The 22766-nt window shown below is 40.1% G+C and overlaps 1 protein-coding gene across 2 annotated transcripts; it reads left to right on the forward strand.

Annotated features, from left to right (window-relative positions):
• Positions 1-9343: 9343 nt before the first annotated feature.
• On the forward strand, positions 9344-17410 carry LOC104513095 (mothers against decapentaplegic homolog 5). Of its 2 annotated transcripts, XM_010156328.1 has the most exons (6): positions 9344-9933; positions 11010-11261; positions 12401-12520; positions 13284-13505; positions 15575-15831; positions 16776-17410. In XM_010156328.1, exons 1-6 carry the CDS (start codon positions 9531-9533, stop codon positions 16917-16919), a joined length of 1398 nt encoding a protein of 465 aa, XP_010154630.1. In that variant the 5' UTR covers positions 9344-9530; the 3' UTR covers positions 16920-17410. The 2 variants fall into 2 exon arrangements, with proteins under 2 accessions (XP_010154630.1, XP_010154631.1); XM_010156329.1 differs by lacking the exon at positions 12401-12520.
• Positions 17411-22766: the final 5356 nt, after the last annotated feature.

Genomic DNA, 22766 nt, shown 5'->3' on the forward strand with positions numbered 1-22766 from the left:
GCGGCGTGTGGAGGAAGGAGCAGCCCCGGGGGGGACAGGAGGGCGCAGGACCGCGCTGCCGGGCCGTTAAAACCCGCTTCGTGCCGATAAAAATAAGTCTGTGCACGTAACTAGGAGCAAACTGTTGCAATGGTAGGAGGAGGCTCGGTGGGGTTCGTTTCTTTCTCTTTTTTAAGACGGGAAACTCCGCTCTGAAATGCAGTGAGGCCTGAGCAAACGAAAGGGCAGAGGAACAAATCCACATGTTTCAGATCCCTGGGCAAAGAGGCGCTTTGGTGGCGGCGATGTTAGGGCACACACACTTGTCCACCTTGGCCTTTCTCGCGTGCATCCGGTACTGACAGCTGCCTGACAACAGATGGACCGCTTAAGTGATTTAGAATGGCAGTTTTTCTTTTCTGCGGGCCGTAAACTTAATAGAGGAAATACGGTCTTGTGGTTGAAAGCACAAGACTGGAAATCAAGTGATCCGTGCTCTGTTCCAGTCGTGTCGTTTCTGATGTGACTTTAGGCTAAGCAAACGAAGGTATTTCTCAGTAAAATGAGCTCGGGAAGAACGGTTTCAGCAGTAGTGGTTGAATATATTATTGAGTAGGTTCCATAATAGATGTTAAATTTTCTGGTGGAGTTTGTAGGGATTTAGAAATCTTACTCTGTGAAGGAGTTCGGCTTTCTGCCTCAATAAAACCTCCGAGGAATAACTGTCAAAATTTGCATCAGCCTGTAAGTTTTGTCTTGTCATGGGAAATGAGATTGTTGGTATGGGATGGTTTTAGGTGAAATCTCTCCTGGCTTTCATTCCTTTGTTAATTTCAGATAATTTACCTTCCAGGGATGGCTTTAAAACCCTGAAAACTGAAATTGGTGTTGTTGTTCGCCTGTTTCCAGTTCGGCACAGACTATCCTTCTGATGTTCTGAGGAATCACAGCGTTTGAGTGTGGACAAGGAGGGGGGGGAAGGGTACAAACACGCTATTGCAGTCACGTGCCCCTGCTTATCAAAAGCTGTAATACTTTACGAAGTTGGCAGCTGGTGGTAGTGGAAGTTAATAGGAGCAGCAAATAACTTAATTGAAGATGTTACAACACACTAATTATGAAACTTCTGAGTGCTCTGACCGTGCAGGGTGCTGTTGGATTTAATGTCTTAATTCCTACTGTTTGATAGTGGTTTAATCTTACCTCTGATACTAAAATTTTATTCACTTGGAATTGAAGTTGTTGCTAAGTGCTTGGCACTTATTTTTGCAAAACAAAACAAAGCCCCAACAAACCATGTGCTTATTGGCTACCTGCCTTGTCAAACCTTTCTTTTCTTTTCAAATGTGGAGAGAATACACGCTTGAGGGAGCAATTTTCTTTTTGTCTAAAGAAAACTTTCCTAGTGGAAGCCCAGTATGGACAGTCCTGATGGGGATGAGAAATGGGAAAGAGGAAGAGGGGCTTCCTCTGCATTTCTTGATGACACGAGATCACAACAGAAGGGCGTGCAGCTATGATGCTGCATACAGCTGTGGTGGGTGTTTTTTCTTTTGAGTTTTAATCTCTGATGGAACCTGAAGGAACTATGGACCCTGTGCTACTTGGTTCTTGTTATGAAGTCAGATTTTTAATCTTGCGCCTTCAGTGGGTGATCTCCTGTGCAGACTTTTCATGGTGATAGGATATTGTCCGATCTGGAAGAAATTCTGTCGCTCAAGATGGACTGCTTGTGCTCTAAGTGTAGTGTGTGTTTTGGAGATTTATTCGAATGGTCTTTGCAAATTATGTTGTGATCTTTAATATTCCAGAGGACACTTTCAACTCTATATTTTCTTTATAGTTCTCTAAAGAAAATGCTAAAAACTCTTTTGTTGCTCTTGGCTGATTTGTATACCTGCAGAAATACTGCTGTGGCAGTTCTGTGCAAGTCCCTGTTTCTTCCTTCCCTGCCAGTTAGATTTGTCATGTTGAGTAAAATGCAACTTTCTTCAAATATCCGTGATAGGTTTGCCAGAATTAATTTCGATGTGTTAATGTTTCTTCTTTAAAGATCTTTAGCTGAGTTGGTTTTTTTTTTTTTAATAGCAGCAGGTAAGGAGGAAAGCTTGTGCTCAGGATGAAAAGATTTGGTTTTGTGTGAGCTGAGAACACTAAATATTTTGTGGCTAAGTTTGATAACTCATTAAAAGCAAATTGAACAGCAATTTAAGACTTTTGCAGTCAGCATTAGTCGCAGTGCATGTTCCTGCACTGTTTTCTGGAAGCCTTTTGAGCTGTGTTCCTGTGACCACGTAGAAAAGTTTGGCTGGCACTTGAGCGTGCTTGCCTGGTGTGGGTTGGCAAGGTGCAGAACACCGCCTGCCAAGTCTGTATCCCTGCTGACCTACCACCAAGGTTGAGCCTGCCAGGACTGTCATCCTTGACAGAGGATCTTTGTCAGAGTCGCTGCTACTGATCCACCAACTATGAGGTAGTGTCTCTGAATTCTGGGTCAGTGGATGTCACAAACTGACAAATTTAGAATAGTTTGCCATTCATTCATTCTGTGGAAGGGGGGATGGGGGGAAAAAGCAGCTTGCTGAATTACTATTGTCAGTGTTCCCTCCAAATCCTGTAGCTTTTGTAAACCTGTCACAGTCTAAAGGCAGTTCAGTTGGAGTGAAAGTGTGTACACACACACACACGTACATACATCTTCATTTTTCCTCCCCTATTCTAAAGCTTTATGAAAGTCTGTCCTTGCTTTCAGGTTACTCTTTTTGTTGCCAGATCATGTTTTTATTAGGGCCTTATTGTTTAATGAGGGTCTTGCATATGAGTAGGTAAATTTTTGGAAGGCTTTGTCCAGTTTGTTAATTTTTTTAATGTACTTTGGGGCTTGCAGAAAGCATAGTCCTTTTTTTTCCTATCCCTCTCCATGTGTAGTACTGAGGTGGTCCCTAATCATCTACTTGTCCATGTCCACCAACCTACCAGTGGAGGCACAGGCTTTTGTTTCCATGTTTAGTGTATTTTGGTGATGATCTTGTATGTAATTTTAATTAAGAAATGGGTGCTAGCAGAAGTTATCTGCTGTGGTTATAGAGTAGATGTTAAATAACCTTAAAAACAGGAGGCAGTTTCGAGGCTGGCTTTTGGCTGGGCTGGCTGCTGTTGCTGATGGCATTTTTCAGCAAAATGCTTCTGTTGGAAAGTGCCAATTAGCTGAAATGGAAGTGTGAGAAAATGCACAGTCCTAACAAAACATTTTAAGCGAAAGATCTGGGGTTTAAGATGGAATATGTAGTTTTTGAGAACTTCTAGAAAAGCTAATTGCTCAGTAATTATCATAGAGACCAGGGCTGTGTGAGTGTTGGATTTGTGTGTTCTAAGTGGATGCCTTAAGAAATGGATACTAACTTTTTATAGGCTTGGGAAGTTTTTGGGTTTTCTTCCTCCCTTTCCCCTCCCCCCATCACCATTTTAACTTGAGTTTTGCCATGATGCAGAACAAATTCAAAACTCTCTGTTCTTTGGTTACACTTTTTCTGAGGTTTTCTTGGCATCAGTTGGAAGTGAGGGTGCTTTTGAAATGCAGTGGAGCTGTATTAGTGAACTCGTTCAGACTGGACCTCTTTTGTGACATAAGTCTTTATTACTTGTATTATTTTTTTAAGTGATTTTTGAGATGGCTTTAAGGAAAAACAGAAGCATCACTCTTGCAGTCTGAGCTTTGAGGCTTCCATGATACCAGTCCTTCAGTGTATGATGCATTACTTGCTGCTCGTGCTTGGCCTTGGAGATTTTCACTAGGCTTCTTTAAGAGAGTGCTAGTTAAATACTTCTCAGCTGACAGAGTTATATGGTTCAGTTTGGGTTGTTGTTTTTGTTTTTTTTTTTTTTAAAGCTGTGTTAGATGATGTACAGATGTGGAAATGAAAAGACTAAGTATTGTGTGAAGAAGCCATGTCTGAAGTTGTCAATACATTTTTTGTTTGGAGAGCAGTCACGGTTAGTAAAATTTTTGAAGATACCAGACAGTTCTGTTCTTGTTTACATGCATTATTAGTCAGAATGTGTGGCCTTACAAGGCATGTTTGAGTCAAAGATACTAGTATAAAAGTGTTTACAAGTTTTGGTCAACTGGATGTGCATTTGGATATGCAAGTCCAGTTCTGATGAAAACACCACCAGTTCCTTTTTGATATCATTCATAAAATCTCCTTTCATCTTTGCTTAGCCTTAAGGGGAGGAGGGGGGGGAAAAAGGGTGAGTTAAATCATTGCTGATGTTCTTTGAGTAAGATGTTGCACAGGGTAATTGAAAGAATTTATTCTTGTTTTGCTGAAACGCTACAGCAGTGGTAGGGAATGTTTAGGCCCTTCAAGTTTATTGCCCAAATTCTTTAGCCACTCTGTAACTTTAGAATTTATTTTATCCTTGATGTGCATGGAAAAAAACTATGGAGCCAATGTTTCTTCTATATTTGTCCTCCAGAAAAGGCTCTGAATGCCATTGCATGGGACCCTGCATGGGGCTCAACGCAAGATGTAGACTTGGGAAAGTGATGATAAAAGCCGAGCACAATCCAGCACAATTCCTGTCAGGAAATTACAAGGAAAGAAGGACCTTAATAAAACCAGGTGAAATTGAGGTGTGAGGCTGTAGTTTTAGGTGGCTTTAAAGGAAATATTGATAACTGAATACAGCGTAATATACTGTGATTGATTTTCTGAGCGTTCTGTTTGAATGTGTAATATGTTAACGTCTGTATGGAGTATATATTTGAGTATTTCTGAGTTTGAAGGGGCAGTAGTTAGGCACAAGAGCTGACTGAAAAACAGTTTTAACTGGGAATCTGAAGCGGTTCTAGTGAGCTACCAATTGCAGAGCTAGTTATAAGTGGTGGTGTGTTTATGTTATGAAATTGCATCTCAGAGCAGCTTCTAATCATGAGCAGTCAAGTTCCTTATTTCAGACTGGGTATGATGTTACAGGAAGCGTTCTTAATTTGCAAACAAGTAAATTAAGCAGGAAAAGAATAGTGCCTGTACATTTGCAATACAAGCTCAGTATAGGCAGAAGGAGAGGATGAGGACCAGGTAGTAGTTACCCGTTTCATTCTTATGCTGGTGAAAAGCATCGTTCATTGCCGTGCTGCTCGGGGTGATGGGTTGCTTGGTTAATGATGCTCTATGTTTAGATTTTGCAGGTGGGAAATTAGTTTGGAATCGATAGGAGAACATGTTACATAAAAGGTGTGTCTTATTAAAATAAATGCACCATAAGTAATTTTGTATTGACCTGTTCTGCTGCGAGTCCTGGTGAGGCCCTTTTAGCCAGAAGAATCCTTCATGGCGAATCAAGTTAATCTGCTAAACTTAGCAGTTTAACATAATAGGCAAAGAAAATCTCAGAAGAGGGACCAAAATATAGTTGAGCTGCTTAGTATTTGTGATGGTGGATGAAAGATCCCATCTTCACAAATGAAATGTGATGTGTAAGGTCTGCTGTTTACCACCCTTGTTTATATCTAGCAGCCTTGATGAGGTATGAAGAAGGGGTTCAAACAATGGACCTGTTCACACAACTTGTTTCCTTCCATTTGCTGGAGTCATTAACAAGAACTTTAAATGTCTAAATTATGCATGTCCCCAAGTCTAATTTTGATACCGTGACTACTTCCTTTTATATTCACCCATTAAAAGCCCCCTCATGCTACCCCATGCAATGCATTACACTCATGCTTTAAAGAGTATTATGTTCTTTAAGTGTAATAACATGTTTTTCAGCTGATGTTCTCTTGTAGCTCAGTTGAAAAGTTACTAAATAAAAGAAGGTAATGCATAATACTCCCTCTTCCTCTTACGGAAACCTAACAACTTTCATGGGGAAAGGCGCTTTCTTACCAGCTGTGTCTGGAGGTGCAACAATACGAGTGATTTGTTCAAGGCTCTGAGTGAAAGCACCACTCTAAAGCGTTTGTTTCTGTGCTCAGATCTTAGTCATGCACTGTTGTGTGGCAATCACAGCTCCTAACGTGCTCTTCTAAAGCCTCGAAGAAGCTGATTGTAAATATAGATGATCTGGGGAAGCTGTTCCTAGCAGATGTCATGATTACTTAGAAACCTTTCAGAAATTAGGTGCTGAAATTACATGTAATGCAAGTAAATGTTCTAAATGTGGTTTATGCCATTCATTCAGAAATTTCAACGCTCTACGAGAGTTGCAGTTTTTACATGAAAATGGTTGTTACATAAATGTCTCAACCTATTGCTTTGTGGCCTTCAGTAGCTCTGAAGAAGGGAGCACTTTTAGGCTACAAATGATTCATGAAGCTTTGTAATATTACCTTGTTTTCTTAAGGAAAAGCCAAAGCTCTAAACTTGCAGTATTTTTGCCTTCCGGAATTAACTTCCCAGAGGCCTATAATGTGGTAAATTTGGTGTCAATTGTACCTCTCCAAGCCTGTCAGTTTGTTGCAGGGTTTATTTTTTGCCCTTGCTGTTCTGGAACAGGTCAAAATACACTTCAGCAGAAGAGTCGTGAAAGCCTCATGGGTGGCCAGAATGGGTTCACAGTAAATGCTGTTAAAGTTTGGAACTTCAGCAGTCTCATTTTTCAGTGGTTATACTACAAGTGTGTATGTTTTTTAAGAAGTTGAAACGGTTTAGAGCAAATCTATTGTAGTTCTTGTGGAATACTTGTTCTACTAGGTTTTGCTTTTGCTGATAGGTATTCAGACTCATGTAAAGTTTTTAGAGCTAATTATGTTATTTACTCCAAGCAGATTATTTCTAAAAATCATAGTTTATACGACAGAGCCATCCCTCAAATTCTTGACACTTGCCCTACAAATACTAGTTACTGCAAAGCATCATTTTAGAACTGTTCCAGCTTTCTTTGCTTTTAGTTAGCTTGTTTATTCCATGAACGTACTTGTGGGTAAGTGATGGTGAAATTAAATGCAACCGGTGAAATTTCATTCCGATTGCTGCAGGTTACTGTGTTTAAAATACTGCCAAAAAAAAAAAAAAAAGATTGTACATGATGGTAGAATAGAACTGTAGGTCTGTAAACTCGATTGCGTGATACAGGCGGGACAGCTGTAATGGAATAGGCAAGGGTGGCAAGAGCCAAGAGGCATTTCTTGAAACCTCTTCTGAGCTCGACGTAGCCGTAGGAATTTCTAGTGTATGTTCTGCCTGATGATTCTTTGAAAGCATCGCTGAGACGCAGAAGTAGAACTTTCTAATTGTCTTCTTGCTGGTCTGAGATTCCAGGTGGGTGCATTTCCTTCTTTAGGGGCGTGAGCAACTGCTGATATCTACTGAATGTACGCAGGGCTTGGAAGTAAGTTAATTGAGAGTGTAAACAGCTTTTACTTTTTAGAATGCTAAACTTTTATCCTCAGTAAAAGAATAAATTTAGTCTGTGTTCTTGGCCAAGTTTATCTCCCTTTATGTATTTCCTGTTTCTTTGAAGGGTGCAAAGGTTCTCGTGTAATAGTTCTGGGGAACTAAATTTATAGTTCAAGTGCAGACGTGTCTTTATTTCTGAAGAAATAAGGTGATACAAAATTGGTTTTTCCTTTTCTTTTTGCAATACCCTCTTCTAAGAACTTATTGAAGCAGTGAGAGGCTTCTGTTCTTCTAATTTCTCTTTTCCTTTCTGTTTTTTATGAGAGCTTAGGATCTTCAAACAGTTTCTGTTTTGCTTTTTCCTGTGTTTTCCATGTTATTGAAACAAAGCAGAATAATCAAAGAAGTACCAATGGGATTAAGCTACTGTGTGAAGTAAATGCATTTTTTTCCTGTAAAGGGTGTTTCTAAGTTTTTAAACTTGTACTCTTTGTTGTAGCCAAGTTCTTGGGAGTGTTGTCTGCTTTCCTCACCCTCCCCAGTAGAAAATCTTGGATGATTACATGTGAGACATAATAAATGCTGGGATGTTTGCTGTTTCTTTGGCTGATGATGCTTAATATATGGTTCTGTTGTAGGAAAGCACCCATCCATGTGTCTGAGTGCACTTGTAAATGTGCCTAGACACTTAGAAAAGCCTTATCAGATGACTTTTACTTAATCAAAGATGGGAGGAAAAAAGATCCCTTTGATTAAAGGTAGCAGTCTAAGAGAAGCAGCACAGAGGTCCTTAAATCTGGCTTCCTCATCCCCCCACCTTTGTCTCTTATGTGCAGATTTGGTGTCTGGGGTATGTTAGGTGTTCTAATTCGCCACGGTTAATCAAAAGTTGAGAGACAATGTTGTTTGGCAGTCTCTGTAGCAAGAAAGGAAGCATCTTTTGTTATTGACATCCTTTCTCTTAGCTCTGCTCTTGCTTTTTGCCAGCTGCTCATTGTCTATACTTGCTTATTTAGTATTCACAAGGGATTTTACAAGTTCTTATCAGTTCGTTGCCACAGCACATCATTTCCTCTTGTCATCGTTACTCCTTAAATTGAGGAGGGGGAGGATTTGCATTGGAGCTGGTGAGTGGTAGAAAACACCACCATTCATGAGCGCACTTGGAGTTGCACAGTGGTGTTTGCTCCTTTCTGAGGCAGCTTGTAGGAAAGGTCACATTTCTGCTACTTACTCCACCATGCCTTCCTCCCCCCTTTTTCTGAGGAAAACAATTTTTTTTTTTTTTTTTTGCCAAAGGCTAAAAATATCCAGTGCTTCAAATATTCTTCTTAAAAGATATAAGGAAGTGCAGCATAAAAATAGCTGCAGCTGAGGTTGACCACCTTTGAGTGACTGGGGAGGGGTGGCTTGAGGTTTTCATTGGGGTTTGCTTTTAATTGACTCTGTTTATCTTTTATCTCTAGTTTCTTCCTCATTTTTTTAATACTCTTCAAAAACATGGGGTACTTAATTAGAGCTTAAGAACAAGTAGATGCTTTAGTATGTTCTCCTTTTGGGAAATAAAGATCCATTCAAGTAGCTGAGTACTTCTGTGCAGTACTGGCTGTGGAACTACAGGTTCCACCGCATCTTCCCTGTGTCTTCAGAGCAAGTCGAAGTCTTCTGGTGAAGCACTATGACAGGGATATAATACCAGTTTCAAAGCATATTCCCCAAGCCTGTTTTTGGAAGGAAACTCATGGGTTTAAGGAACGTTGTTAGCAGAAACCATGCTGTCCCCTTGGTCCTTGGACCCTTTTTCCCCACTAATCAGTAATGCAAGAGCTGGGGACTCTGATCATGTTTTACCTCATTTAGCTTTGGGGTGAGGTCCTGGTACTTCTGGCATTTGTTCTGAGACAAAATCAGGTGCAGTGGCTGGGGTTGAAACAGGCTTTCTTTTAATATCTGCCTTTTTGTTTTACCACATTCTTTACTTGCTTACTAACTACTTGTTAACTTATCTGTTTAACAGAACTAAATTGGAGGAATCGCATTATTTTTGATGTGAAGACTTCATCACTGACATCTATATGTTCATTTGTCAGCCTCCAAGAAATAGTACAGCTCATCAGTGGTAGTAACTGCTTTTAGTTACTAAAAATCTAAACAAAACAAAAACCCCAACAGACACAACCCAGCAAACCCTTTGAAGACTTGTGTCAAATGACGTCAATGGCCAGTTTGTTCTCCTTTACTAGCCCAGCTGTAAAGCGTCTGTTGGGCTGGAAGCAAGGAGATGAAGAGGAAAAATGGGCAGAAAAAGCTGTTGATGCTTTGGTAAAAAAGCTGAAAAAGAAAAAAGGTGCTATGGAAGAACTGGAGAAAGCCTTGAGCAGTCCAGGACAGCCCAGCAAGTGTGTTACTATCCCCCGCTCCTTAGATGGACGTCTTCAAGTTTCTCACAGAAAAGGCCTTCCCCATGTAATTTACTGTCGTGTTTGGCGCTGGCCTGATCTACAAAGCCATCACGAGCTGAAGCCATTGGATATTTGTGAATTTCCTTTTGGATCTAAACAGAAGGAAGTCTGCATCAATCCCTACCACTACAAGAGGGTGGAGAGCCCAGGTATGTGTATTTTGGGGCGGTGTTGTCCCTTCTGTACTAGCTGGTTTTCTTTGTGGTAAATCACACTTTTTCCCCAGATCTCTTAAATCTGCTACCCTTAAAGCTAGTGGCAAGATCCTTATTTATAAGAAAATAGAAAAGTAACAATCTAAAGACATCTGTTTCTTTGAGAACCCTGTTTCAAAACTTCAGTCCTTGTAAGGAGCTTGGTAGCCTTCACTTGGGGGCTTAATATTTCATCAGTGAGACATGAATTGAGGAGATTAAAAAAAACAATTCTAGGGTGCGGTGTTCCCCACTTGATTTCCCATTAGCAGGCAGCAGAGCTGAACAGAACTAAGAGTGATGATCAGTTAGAGCGAGGTACGTACCAAAGTTCTGTTAAGCAGTAAGTCTGCTGTTAAGGCACGTTGCCATGGGAGAAGGTGAGGAGGATTGTGGTTAGGAGTGGGAGAGATGAATTATGTTGCTCTGGAAAGCATAGTGAAAACTTGCTTCCGTTGTTCCACAAAATGGTTGTAACTCTGCTGCAACCAGGTGTAGTGCTCAAGTACATCGCTGTAGCACTTGAATTCCAGACTCTTGAATTTAAAAGGTAAAATTGCAGCTTAGCAATAGTTGCATATTATAGTATAGCTATTGTTTGTCTTCAGTGAAAAGGACTGTATGTAACGATGTGGTTGGAATGTCGTAATATAGACTGTATTTCCATTTTTTACCCAGTTGATAATGTACACATATAGTGAGTTTTGCACTTCTAAATCAGTACTTTGGTATGTGCCACGTGTGGACTGGTGTGGGTTTGTTTTTTTTTAAAGTCTGCTTCCAGTTGCATGAAATAAAATTACACTTCTGCTCTGATCTTTGTGAGGGCACAGTCTGAGTCTTCGTGAAACGTCATGTAAAAACATGGAGGAGGGAGGAGTGGGGAAAAGGCATGACTGGTGAATCCCCTGCTCCTCTTTCCACTCCAGCTAGTGTTGAAGTTGTCACGATAATAAGCACATGATTTGTATCTCTTTCCTTCTGTCTCGGTTTTAAATTTAAATTTCCTGTTGTTTGTTTGTTTGTTTCAGTTCTACCTCCAGTGTTAGTGCCTAGACATAGCGAATTTAATCCACAGCACAGTCTACTAGTTCAGTTCAGGAACCTAAGCCACAATGAACCACACATGCCACACAACGCGACGTTCCCAGATTCTTTCCAGCAGCCCAACAGCACTCCGTTCTCCATCTCGCCAAACAGTCCCTATCCACCTTCTCCAGCCAGCAGCACTTACCCAAGCTCCCCAGCTAGCTCCGGACCATCCAGTCCCTTTCAGCTACCAGGTAAGCACAGCCTGAATGTCAGCTGCATGAAAGTAATCGACATGTCACGTGCTGTTGTGGCTCACTACCCCAGGAATCTGTGATACTTGCAATAAATTGCATTTCTGTTTGCATATTAGGGGGTTTTCTTCCTAGTTTTGTCACTGATTACTGTTAATTGTTATAGTTTTATTTTTCTAAATGTTTTTTGTCACGGGTGCTGTAGTGGGGAGTTACTTTGCACAGCTTCAGTGTAGAGTAACTGATATGCACTTTAGAAGAATATCTAGGAAAGAAAGCAGATGCAAGAGGCTGAGCAAGAAGTTTATTCGTGTCTTTCTCTGAATAAAGACACATACATGTGGTATTTAGTTGGGAAAAATAGAGCAAATTCTTGATAGGAACTTAACTGATTTGGGTGAAAATAGAGGAAAACCCAGCAATTGATAGGGGCAAAGGAAAGAAGCCTTACTGAGTCTGTCTGGTTGTTGGTGTGGTTGTAAAGCCAAGAAGTCAATAGATTAAAGAATCTATTTTTCCAGTAGCTCAGTGGCCTCATCTTTGTTCTTTCTGGCTGCCCAGCGCAGCAGAAAGTGCCCATTCGGTGGGGTATCCCCCATGGGCAGGGACTGCGATCACGGGGATGGATGCAGTCATGGCATCTGGGGGGAATTTCTGAAATAGGGGTTCATAGTGTGTTGGTACGCTGGCTGCTGTGCTGAATGGAAGAATGCAGATACCCACACTTTTATAATGATCACAACCTACAGAAGAAGCAGAAAAATAACTGGTTTAGGCCTTCGTTATGCTATGGCAAATAAAGTTATTTCTTCTACTACTTCGTTCTTTTTGAATGTGGAGGGTAGCCAAAAGCTAATCTTTGGTGGGGGGGGGGAAGTGTTGGCAGTGCAGTTGTTAAAGAAAAAAGCACATCTCATAGTTTTCCTGAAGTGTCCAACCTTATTAGTCCCGTAGGTAAGAATCAGGCTACTGTAAGGACAGCTGGCTGGGTTGCCTTCAGGTTACTTTGAAAATGGGTCCAAGTGCCTTAGCGTCTCTTGCCCAAGAGTATTTTTGTGTGTTTATAACTGTAGAATGATTAAATACTCTAAATTGTTGAGGTTTATTCTGGTTTATTCTTATTTTTTTCATGTTTGTAGCTGATACTCCACCTCCTGCATATATGCCCCCTGATGATCAAATGGGGCAGGATAATTCTCAGTCTATGGACACCAGCAATACAATGATCCCTCAAATCATGCCAAATATATCTACCAGAGGTAAGTTGTATAGGATCGTGCAAAATTAACCTAATTTGGCTTCTTACAACTGATGACCACATCGAATGAATAACTTCAAAAGGCACAGTGAGCCTTGCTGATAAGTAGAAGCAGTCCTCCAAGGCAAACTGGGGCTGTAACAGAAGGAATTGAGCAATAAAACTTGCCTTGCTTATTTGCATCTCTTGCCTTTAAAGCATCGGGTGCATAGTAAGGCTTACAACAAGTTGAACTTTTTAAATTTCTCAGAATTAGTCTTTTCATAGAATAATAGAATCATAGAATGGTTAGGGTTGGAAGGGACCTTAAAGACCATCTAGTTCCAACTCCCCTGCCATGGGCAGGGACACCTTGCACTAGACCAGGTTGCTCAAAGCCACATCCAGCCTGTCCTTTTCTGCTACCTTTGCCTGCTGTTGGAATTGTATGTGCACAAAGGCACTGAAAATTGAGTCTGCAGATAGCAAAACAATTTTTTTGTGGGCAGAAGAATCTTGTTTCACTTGATATCACAGTCATCTATGTTTTGTGTAGTTCAGTTTTGGTTAGTATCAAGTTAAAATGGGAAAATAACTATAAAATCAGTGGACTAGCTAACTGGCATGAAAATCATTAAGACCGTAATCAGGACTGTTCTTGCCCATCATAACTCCTGACTAAGCTTTTATTTATCTGTTGCTATTTTGTAAGTTCTGCTTGACAGTTTTAGATTTGATGTTTTAACATTCATGTAAACTGGTATTTCCCTTTTGCTTATTTTCAGATGTTCAGCCTGTTGCCTATGAAGAACCCAAACACTGGTGTTCGATTGTGTATTACGAATTAAACAATCGTGTCGGGGAGGCTTTTCATGCATCTTCTACAAGTGTCTTAGTAGATGGCTTTACAGATCCCTCCAATAATAAAAATAGGTTCTGCTTAGGTTTGCTCTCCAATGTTAATCGCAACTCCACAATTGAGAACACTAGAAGGCATATTGGAAAAGGTAAAGCTCAGTTGTGTTACGGTGGTTAAGAAGCTAAATCCTTGTTTTTATCTCAACTTACACTGCAACAGTGATGGTTCTTAGATAAGAGTAGTAAAAGTAATCTGGGATGTATTATCCACCTCTCCAGTACCTGAAGATAACTTACTTAGGCACAGTTAGATTCTAATTACTCCAGGAATTGCTAAGATTCTTCTTTGGCACTAAGTAAAAAGATTAACTATTATCTCTTCATTACCAAACTATCTTGTCATAGGGGCTGGTTTGTTACGGTTAATGATATGTGGAAACTTACGTTTTTGCGCCAAGAAACATACTGCAGGACTCATGATATTCTGTTGTATGTATCTGCTGCTTAAATCAAGTTCTTTGTACCACTTTATAGCAAAGATGACACTTTTATTTTCGTTGATCATGCAAGGTATTACGCCGCTGTCTAGAGTGTGTTCAAATATCTTGTATGAGTTGGCAGCAGGACTTTGAAGTGCTAATGCAGCACTTCGGGCTCATTTGTCTGAGTGAATCCATGGGGTGTGTATGTGTGTGGGAGGGATTCCTGGAGACAGCAGGTTTTGCAAGATCTTCTCGTTTTCCCCGTGCTGTTTGCCTGATAGCACATACAGATGTGCTCTTGGTTTTCATCTTTGTTGGAATGTGCTTGGATTATCTTAAAATGTGGCATTCCTTTTCTGAACATCTCCTTTTTTTGTAATTAAGTTCTGAGAAAAGAACCCTGTTTCTGATTTCTAATTATTAAACTAAAACTGTGCTCTATGGTGACAGTTCTGGGAACAATTAAGATTGTTTTGGGATAAAATACTCTTTATTTATGGCTTTTGTTTGGAAGGTCTTGGGTTGTTTGCCTCCTTAAAACTACTCAGTCCTATTTGCTAAGGTTTTTTTCTTCAGAAATGTTGCAATTGCAAGCATAAGTGACTTCTAATTGTGCATTGATTATTACTGAAGTATCTATGTTACATTACCCAGCTCCCCTTGCAGAGATCTCTCAAAGTCTTTACCCAAAAGAACTCAGCTAGCAAACGGTGGTCTCTGCCTTTTTAAATGAACAGGGTTGCGTTTGACAGTGCATTCTTGCCCTCCCCAGGTTTTCTGATAGCTGCTTATAGTTGATGAAGCCAATGATTCCTCTGGGTAACCCTCATCCTACCTTTGTCCAAAGTGGCTCTAGCAATGCTCACAGCAGTTGCTGCTCTCTGAACGATTAACTTGCATCTGTTGGCTTGCTGCAGCCTCATCTGACAAACCACGGGATAGTCTGCAGTGGATTCTCAAGGTGTAGCAAGGGCGACTTAAGCTGAACTGTATCCCAACCATGTAACGGTTGTGGGTGGGAAAAAGGGAGAAGATCTGGGAGAAGGAAGGCGAGTATCTCAACTGAAGTAGCAGGGAGAGTCTGCATGGGTTTTGAATGTCAGCACGGCTGATCCTTTCGGTTTTCAGTCAGTAGTAGTGTTATATAGGCTTCAGAACATAAAGGGGGGGAAGCACTTAAGGTACATAGCTGAGTCCAGGCAGATGTGATAAATCTAGGGGCTTTGTTGATTTTTAAGGTCTGTAAAACCTGATGGTATTTCAGTTGTGCAACGAATTGGATTTAGCGCTACTTTTACTTGAGAAAATAAATTGAAAATCAGAGCAGACTATGGATATACTTTCTCATCCATGTCTGTCACTATCCCTTCTCCCAGGACACCTTTATTTCTGTTAGAATTGCCAGAGGCAGGAGCTACCAGTTCTATAAAACTGGAGTTTTAAATCCATGTAAGTTTTGTAGGAAAACAGCTTGAAATAACTATTGTTCATGTGTGGAAGTCGGGTTTTTTTATTCTATTCTGTAATTGATGAGAGAAGGACATCTAGTGGCCTGTGTATAATGAAGCCTACGCTATTTTGGAATGAGAAAGTATGTTACAGTGTGAGCAAAAGCTTTTCTGAAAAGCTCCTCAGAAAATTCACTTTGTTGTTGACTTTAATGGGATTGTAATAAGTACTGTATTTTTTGGGGGTGGAAAAAGTAATTTGAAACATTTTTTTTCTGTGTTTTCAAGGAGTTCATCTCTACTATGTTGGTGGGGAAGTCTATGCTGAGTGTTTAAGTGATAGCAGCATATTTGTACAGAGCAGGAACTGCAACTACCACCATGGCTTTCACCCAACAACTGTGTGCAAGATTCCTAGTGGATGCAGTCTGAAAATCTTCAACAATCAGGAGTTTGCTCAGCTTTTAGCTCAGTCTGTCAACCATGGATTTGAAGCTGTATATGAGCTCACCAAAATGTGCACCATTCGAATGAGTTTTGTAAAGGTAAACACATTATTTTGGGAGCATTTAAATTTGTTTTGGATTTGGGTATTCAGCAGTCATTACATTAGCATTTTAACAACGCAGCAAAGCTGTTCTGACCCGATGTGGTTCGTAATAAGTATGTTGACAGTAGTTAATTTGGGGAGAGGGAAATCGATGCAAGGAAGGAAAAGCACAGCTTGCTGTATTGAATGTTGGCTATGTAATTAGTTACTTCAGTATTCAGGAGAGGGATTTAATCATTGTGGTTGCTAGAATTTTATTAAAGGAGATTTGAGCTCATCCTCTAAATCTGAAGGAACAAAGTGAACTACAAAGCACTAAAAGGATGTGAGCAGAGAGCAGCGTAAGTGATTGCAGAAAAAAATGCAGCTCCTTCAAAGATACTGTTTTTTTTTTTTAATTATTAAGGAAGAAAGACATGATGAATTTATAAAGTGAAACTGTGCAGTTATTCAGTAGTGTTTTCTCAGCATTGTTTAATCACAGTGCTGCCTGTTTCAGATCTAGCCTGGAGTCTAGACTTGGGCCTTCCAGGTTTTTTTGCATCTTGTCCGAAAGGTGTCTTGCTTGTTTGGTCAGTTATAAGTGCTGCTCAGTTCTGAAAGTGTGGAGGATAGGGAGCAGGAGGGAGAAACGTGAGAGGGATGTGGCCATAGCCAGAGTCACTCTCGGGTCAGCAACGTGCTCCACGGAGAAGCTCCTGAGTCGCTCCGGGTCGGTAGCAGGCAAGAGTTGATTGAGGCTTCCCTAAGAGTGCAGCTTCCCTCCCTCTCCCTCCAAAAACCTCAGTTTTTTTCCTTTACTTAAGAAGTGTTGCTAGATTGGGAGTTACCTTCAGGTAAGTATCTTAGAGCATGATTTCCTGCTTCTTGGCAGTACAGTTATTTTGAAAGGCAAGCACGATCTCAACTTGACTAATAACACTTTGTTCATTTTCATAGGGCTGGGGAGCCGAGTATCACCGACAAGATGTCACGAGCACCCCATGCTGGATAGAAATTCATCTTCATGGGCCCCTCCAGTGGCTGGATAAAGTACTTACACAAATGGGTTCTCCTCTTAATCCCATCTCATCTGTTTCATAGTGCTGAAATTCTGTCTTCAGCCTTATTTTTAGCGAACTTATTCTAATTCTAGAGAAACTTCCAGTGTGGATACTGTGAGCTATATGGAGAATGGATCTTACGGTTTAACTTCTGTTTGTTTTTTTTAAATCCCTTTGTGACCAATTCCATTGTGTATAGCTAATCAGTTTTACATTTCAATTTGTTCTTGTGATGCTTAAGTGACAGTTGAGCCCTGAGGGGAAAAAAAAGTCTATTGAAAAATTCGGAACACTTTTCCCCTCCTTCCAGTAGAACTTAAACAGACATATATGTCTTAACTGGAAAATTATTTTCTTTTTGTCCTGTAGGGACAAGAATTATGAAGACTGACTTCAGAAAATAAATACATATCATAGTTTGGGTTTTTTAATGTTTATGAAACTGTTTGAACATGTGCAGCTCCAGCTTGCAAGCTGTATTTTTAGCATAGTTGTTTTAACATCTTAAGGTTGACATCTGTCATAAGCAAAATTACATTTTTATTACGGCTAATTTGCCTCAGATTGAAAGATGTGATTTTTTTTTTTAAAGTGTACACATAAAATATACTTTTTACAGATATTGGAGTGGTGTAAAAACACATTGTTGGAAAATGCTGTCATAAACACACTGTATATTAATGCAGAATAGCAGTTCTTAGCCTTTTCCCACTTCAGTTTTGTAATATCTCTTTTAACCACCGTTTAAAATAGCAGTTGATACAAGGTAAACATCTTCCACGTTTCTGGAGTAGTAATTCTTGTCTTGCTTTGATTTACACTCATGCCGTTTGGATTTGGTTGCCAAGGCTATTTCTTTTTAGGTACCCTTCTCTGTTTTAACATAAACACTACTATTTGTAAATGGCAGTGCTTACTACTTTTTGGAAGGAATAAGTTTTTTGTTTTCTTTTTGATGTTCTAGCTGTTTATTTTACCTGTCTGGAATTGATCTGTCTTAGGCCTTGTTAATCTTTCAGTAGACATTACGCAGTATTAGTGATTACACTGTATTTAATTCACTTTCAGTATGAGTTTGAGTCTCTTGGAAGACTGTGAGTGGCTTAGCAAGTTAGTAACTGAATGCAGAAGCTTTTATTTCCAGATCATGTAATTTAATACAGACCTGTTGGTAATGACCAAAAGTAATCACTTCTCAGTGGCCTACATGAAACAGTGGCCTTTATCCTGGCCCGGATGGCACGTGGTCAATCAGAAGACTTGTAACTGTAGTTGGCAGCTTTATGGGATTGAAGGACTGCATTAATAATGATGATGAAATTTCTCTCTCACGTGTAAGGAATCCTGTTGCCTGTGCTGTTGTATTACTCAGTAGAGAATGTAAACACTGTACTAAACACTAAAAGCAATCATTTAAATAATGTATGCATATTTTTGCCCTTTAAATATTAAAAAAAGGAGGCTGAAAGAAATATTCTGAGAATTAAAAGTGAATTATATACAAAATTTCTTTGCATGCAGAAAAAGACCTATTGTATTTTCTAACGTCTCGCCTTCCTTTTTCTCTTTCCTGAACACCTCTTCAGAAAAGGGTTCAGTGTTTGGGGGAGAGGCTAAAAACTCTAAAAGGCAATTACCTACCAAAAGATGTGTTGCGGTTAATTACCGCAATCCTGAGACTTTGATTGCTTACACAAGTTCTTGTGTCTTCTACTGAATGACAGTTTCTGCTCAAATGTGGAAATCATGCATCATATGGTACCTAAGTAACAAATGATCTTAAATGAATACGATTGTTTACGTGTCATTAAATGTTTCTTATGAAATGCCTTAAAGGAATAAACTGTAACACTTCTGCAGAACCCTAATGTTCTCTTGTACAGGAATTTCTATATTGCTTGGTGTTTTGGGGGGTTTTTTTGTTGTTGTTTTTTGGGGTTTTCTGAAGCAGTTTCTTGAGTGTGTTTAAAACAAACAAGTGCATCTTCAGGAGAAGGGAAGTAACATCATTTGCTGGTCATCTTTGGGGTCTTCTCTTTCATTCTTTGGAACTGCAACCCACAGGTGGTTCTTCTGAATAAGATGCAAAGTCAGTTGGCCACAGGATCAGGCTTCTGTTACCTCCTCCCCAGGCCGGACGTTTGCCAAGTTGCTGAATATGTATTATTTGACACTACAGGATTACTTTTGTTTTTGTTGACTAGCTTATATAATAAATATCATGGCATGTTAGATTAAGGAAAGGTCTCGGTTGTAGGTACAAGATTTTACTTCATCCAAGATGTTTTTTGCCTGGCTTCATCTCTGTTCACTCGTGTGTTTAGATGTGGCCAGCTAAATGACTCAAGGACGAGTGCTGAAGTGGGTGTTCGTGAGCCAGAGCTGGTGCTTCGTGCTGGTATCGTGGTTAGATTGGCTACCTGTGCACTGAACCGGAATTCCTGCAATAATATCCAGTTAACCCACTTCTGATGCTGTCATTGAGTACTAGAGTACTCTGGCATTTTTCTGCTTGTGTACATACTCCTGAACTCTAACAGGCAGTGCTGAGGGTATCCTTGTGACTGCTGACTTTGCTGGGGTAAGCTTGTAGACCCAGTAAGATTTGTCTGTTCTCCTTCTCTGTTCCTTTTAAGTAGAACTTTTGAGAGCTTCCTAGTTAGCATATTTGGTGTGCTGCTGGTTCTTGGTCTTTCTAATCATGTTCAGTATTGGTGCTGCTGATACAAAATTCAGGTATCGATGCACAGAGGGATTGGATGAGAACTGTTTGACCCTAATGATGATTTAAGAGTAGAGATGAGAGGGCTGTTTCTGTCGCAGCATACTTGTGTGTAAGTCACTTCTTGATCTAGATGGAGGGATGGAGAAACTGAATCAGCCAGTAGTGGAAGATTGAGCCTTTCCAGTGTAGCCCAGATTAAACTGAATGTTACTCTTTAGTGAAAACTCTGTTGGCTTTTGTAGTGTTCAGTGGGTTTTTTTCTTCTTTTTGGGCATCTTTCTACTTTGCACCAACCACAGCGTTAACTGACAGCTTTGGCAATACCAGCAAAGAGCCTAGAACAGGCATATACTGCAGTTCTTCCTGGGTTTGCTTTTGTAGTCACTAAGCTAAGACAGTAGCTTGGCTGCTCTTCCTTAGAGGACTTCAGTCTTGCTGCCAGTCCATCCAGTGCCTTGTGTAAGTATTACGTTCATTTAATTGCAGTAGGCATGAAGCAGTTGTACACGAAGGGCTGACATTGGGTTATAGTATCTATAGGACCAAAATAAAACTTTCTGGTGTGACTGATAAGAAACAAATCTAACAAAAGAGCCCGTTAGTCAAAAGAATGATGAAATTTGGTATGGAATTGTTTAAAACATTGCCATTCTTTTGGGTTTTTTTGCGTGAAGCTCTGATTTGCCCCCCCCCCAGTATTACAGTATGAAAGTTGCCAATTCTTGGGCAGGTAGTCTTGTAGTGGAGGTCTGGAGGACGTTAAAACATGTCAGGCTTTTGCCCTTGCCGGAAATAATAATTTTTTTCAGGATGTTGTTTCAGTTGCCCAAAGTGTTGCTAGTGTTTGGGGTTTCCTTTTCTAAAACACCGTCACAAAACCAAAAACCAAAACATTTCTAAATATTTAGCTTCAGAAGACAAACATGTGACCTGTTTTGGAGTTGTGAAGTTTCTGTTTAGGAAGTTAACCCAATCTGGAGTCAAATCGATAGACCAAACCATCAGATCACAACAAAATATTGCTTTATTGTGCTGCTCCATAAACCTGCTTCTTTCTTTGTTGCAAGCATAACCTTTATGCTTTTGTTTACACTGTAGGAAACACAGTTCTAGCAATGAGGTGGGGTTTTTTCATTTAACTCTAAACGTCTTTTTACTTTGTTAATTTTAAAATTATTAGGTTTTGCTATGTTATGTTTTTAAGATTTTTTTTTTTGCATACTGCTGCTCATATTTCAATAAACGAAACAAAACACGATTTTTCTGATTTCCTTTATCTGTAACTCAGTACGTCTCAAATATTTGTGTGCCTGGGTTGATTTATGACTTGTGGCTCTCGCTGCTGATGCCTTACCATGTACATATTCCTCCTCACACAAGTGTGAGCTTGTAATTTTAAAAATTCTTTTCTGTAGCTTTTCGGTAGCGCAAACGCTGCAGTGCTCTCGAAGCAGGGACTCAATAACCTCATTAATCGTGTAGAATGCAGCCAGCCGAAACGGTAGCAATTTGTTGGTACTTAGGGAAAAAAAAAATCAGTGGTACAAAAAAACGTGTATCTATAAGACTTGTGCTGGTGGTTGGGGTTTTTCTTTTTTTTTACCATTGTGGCTGACCATAACAATTTTAATCAACTGTTGTCATGCCTGAATGTGCAGAGCTCTAACCTGGTGCCTGGTAGCCTTTTCACTGAAATGAAGGCTGTTTGAATATCTCCTGAAACTCAAGTACTCTTCCTAAATTTCCATTTTATTGGAGTGCTTCAGTGAGCTGGTTTTTAAGACTGAGGGGAAGAAGGCTTCTCTCGTTTCCCAAGATACTACAGAAACAGAGGTTGAAATAGTAATTGGTGGTGTGCCCCAATTAAAAAGAAATCTCATTTTGGCAGGATGAGTACAAAAACACCGAATCCTGGTACCGCAGGGATGTCCATAGAAGAACTACTGAAAGGACAAATATTTGTGTGGTAGGAAGCTGAAACAAAGTGTTGATACTGCCTGATCTTGTCTGTGCTTCCTGCTTCGGGATTTAATCTGGCTAGCAGGCTGCCACCTCAGCACTGTGAACTTCAGTCTTCTCAATAACAATAGCTTTTCCTCTGAACAAGGGAGGATGCAGTCCTTCAGGTGGTAATTTGTTTTTATCTCCTGGTACCATTTTGATGGCTTTGCTTCCAAACAACGATTGCCATGTAACATTCCCAGAATATTTACTATGATAGTATTATCGAGATGATACAGTCTAATTTGTGAATAACATCTCAAATTAAGGGTTGCAGTGGCTTGTTGGCTTTCTAGAAACTTTATATGGACTTGTATTAATAGCCTTCTGTATCAGTAAAAAACAAATAAATGAATGAAAAACCTTGGTTATAAAAGTTATAAATCACTGTTTAGAGAATTGAAGAGGCTTTGTTAATCTTACTGATCTTCCCAGGGAGTTTAGAGTTATAGTAACGGTTGATAATCACATCTCTGCATAGCTAGCCAAAGTAACCTGTGAAATTGTTCATTTTTTTTCCAAAATTAAAGAAACTTTGGGCAAAACAAACCTCTTCCATGCCCACTCCAACCTGGGCTGGGTGTTAAATGGGTCGGCGGTGACTCCTGTTTGCTGCTGCGTAGAAGGCAAACATCTCGCCGGCGTTAAAGTAATTAAAGTTGGGTGTCCTATACCCTGCGCCAAGAGAAGTCTGCCTTTCCTCTTCTGGAGCGCTCCCTGTTGTTACACGGGCTCTGACGCCATCCCGAGATCCTACTCACCTGGAAAAACTTCCATAGAAGTTAAAAAAACTCGGGAAGTTACTTTTACTGGAGATGCTCTGCTCAGGGGATGTTGGGGGTGTGGGGTCGGGTCACTGCACTAAATCAGGCTTTTCCAAACTAAATGCTTGGTGTCATGGCAATGCTGGTTGCATTTAACTTGCCAAATGCAGTATTTTGACCTATATGATTTAAAGCTTGTGTTTTCCAGACACTGCTAACATAAAAACCCCTTTGGACTGCACTCAGTGATGACACTGCCTCTAGATTCCCTTGAATCTTAAGCACTGTTAATCTTCCTGATTCAGGATGCAGACCAAGCTCTCTTCTGTGTGCAACCAGACGTTTGTAAAACATCCCAAAGTACCTGTGAATTGGCAGCCACTCAGGTAAATGTTTT

Source organism: Eurypyga helias, unplaced genomic scaffold, assembly GCF_000690775.1.
Source record: "Eurypyga helias isolate BGI_N326 unplaced genomic scaffold, ASM69077v1 scaffold34067, whole genome shotgun sequence".
Classification (NCBI taxonomy): Eukaryota; Metazoa; Chordata; class Aves; order Eurypygiformes; family Eurypygidae; genus Eurypyga; species Eurypyga helias.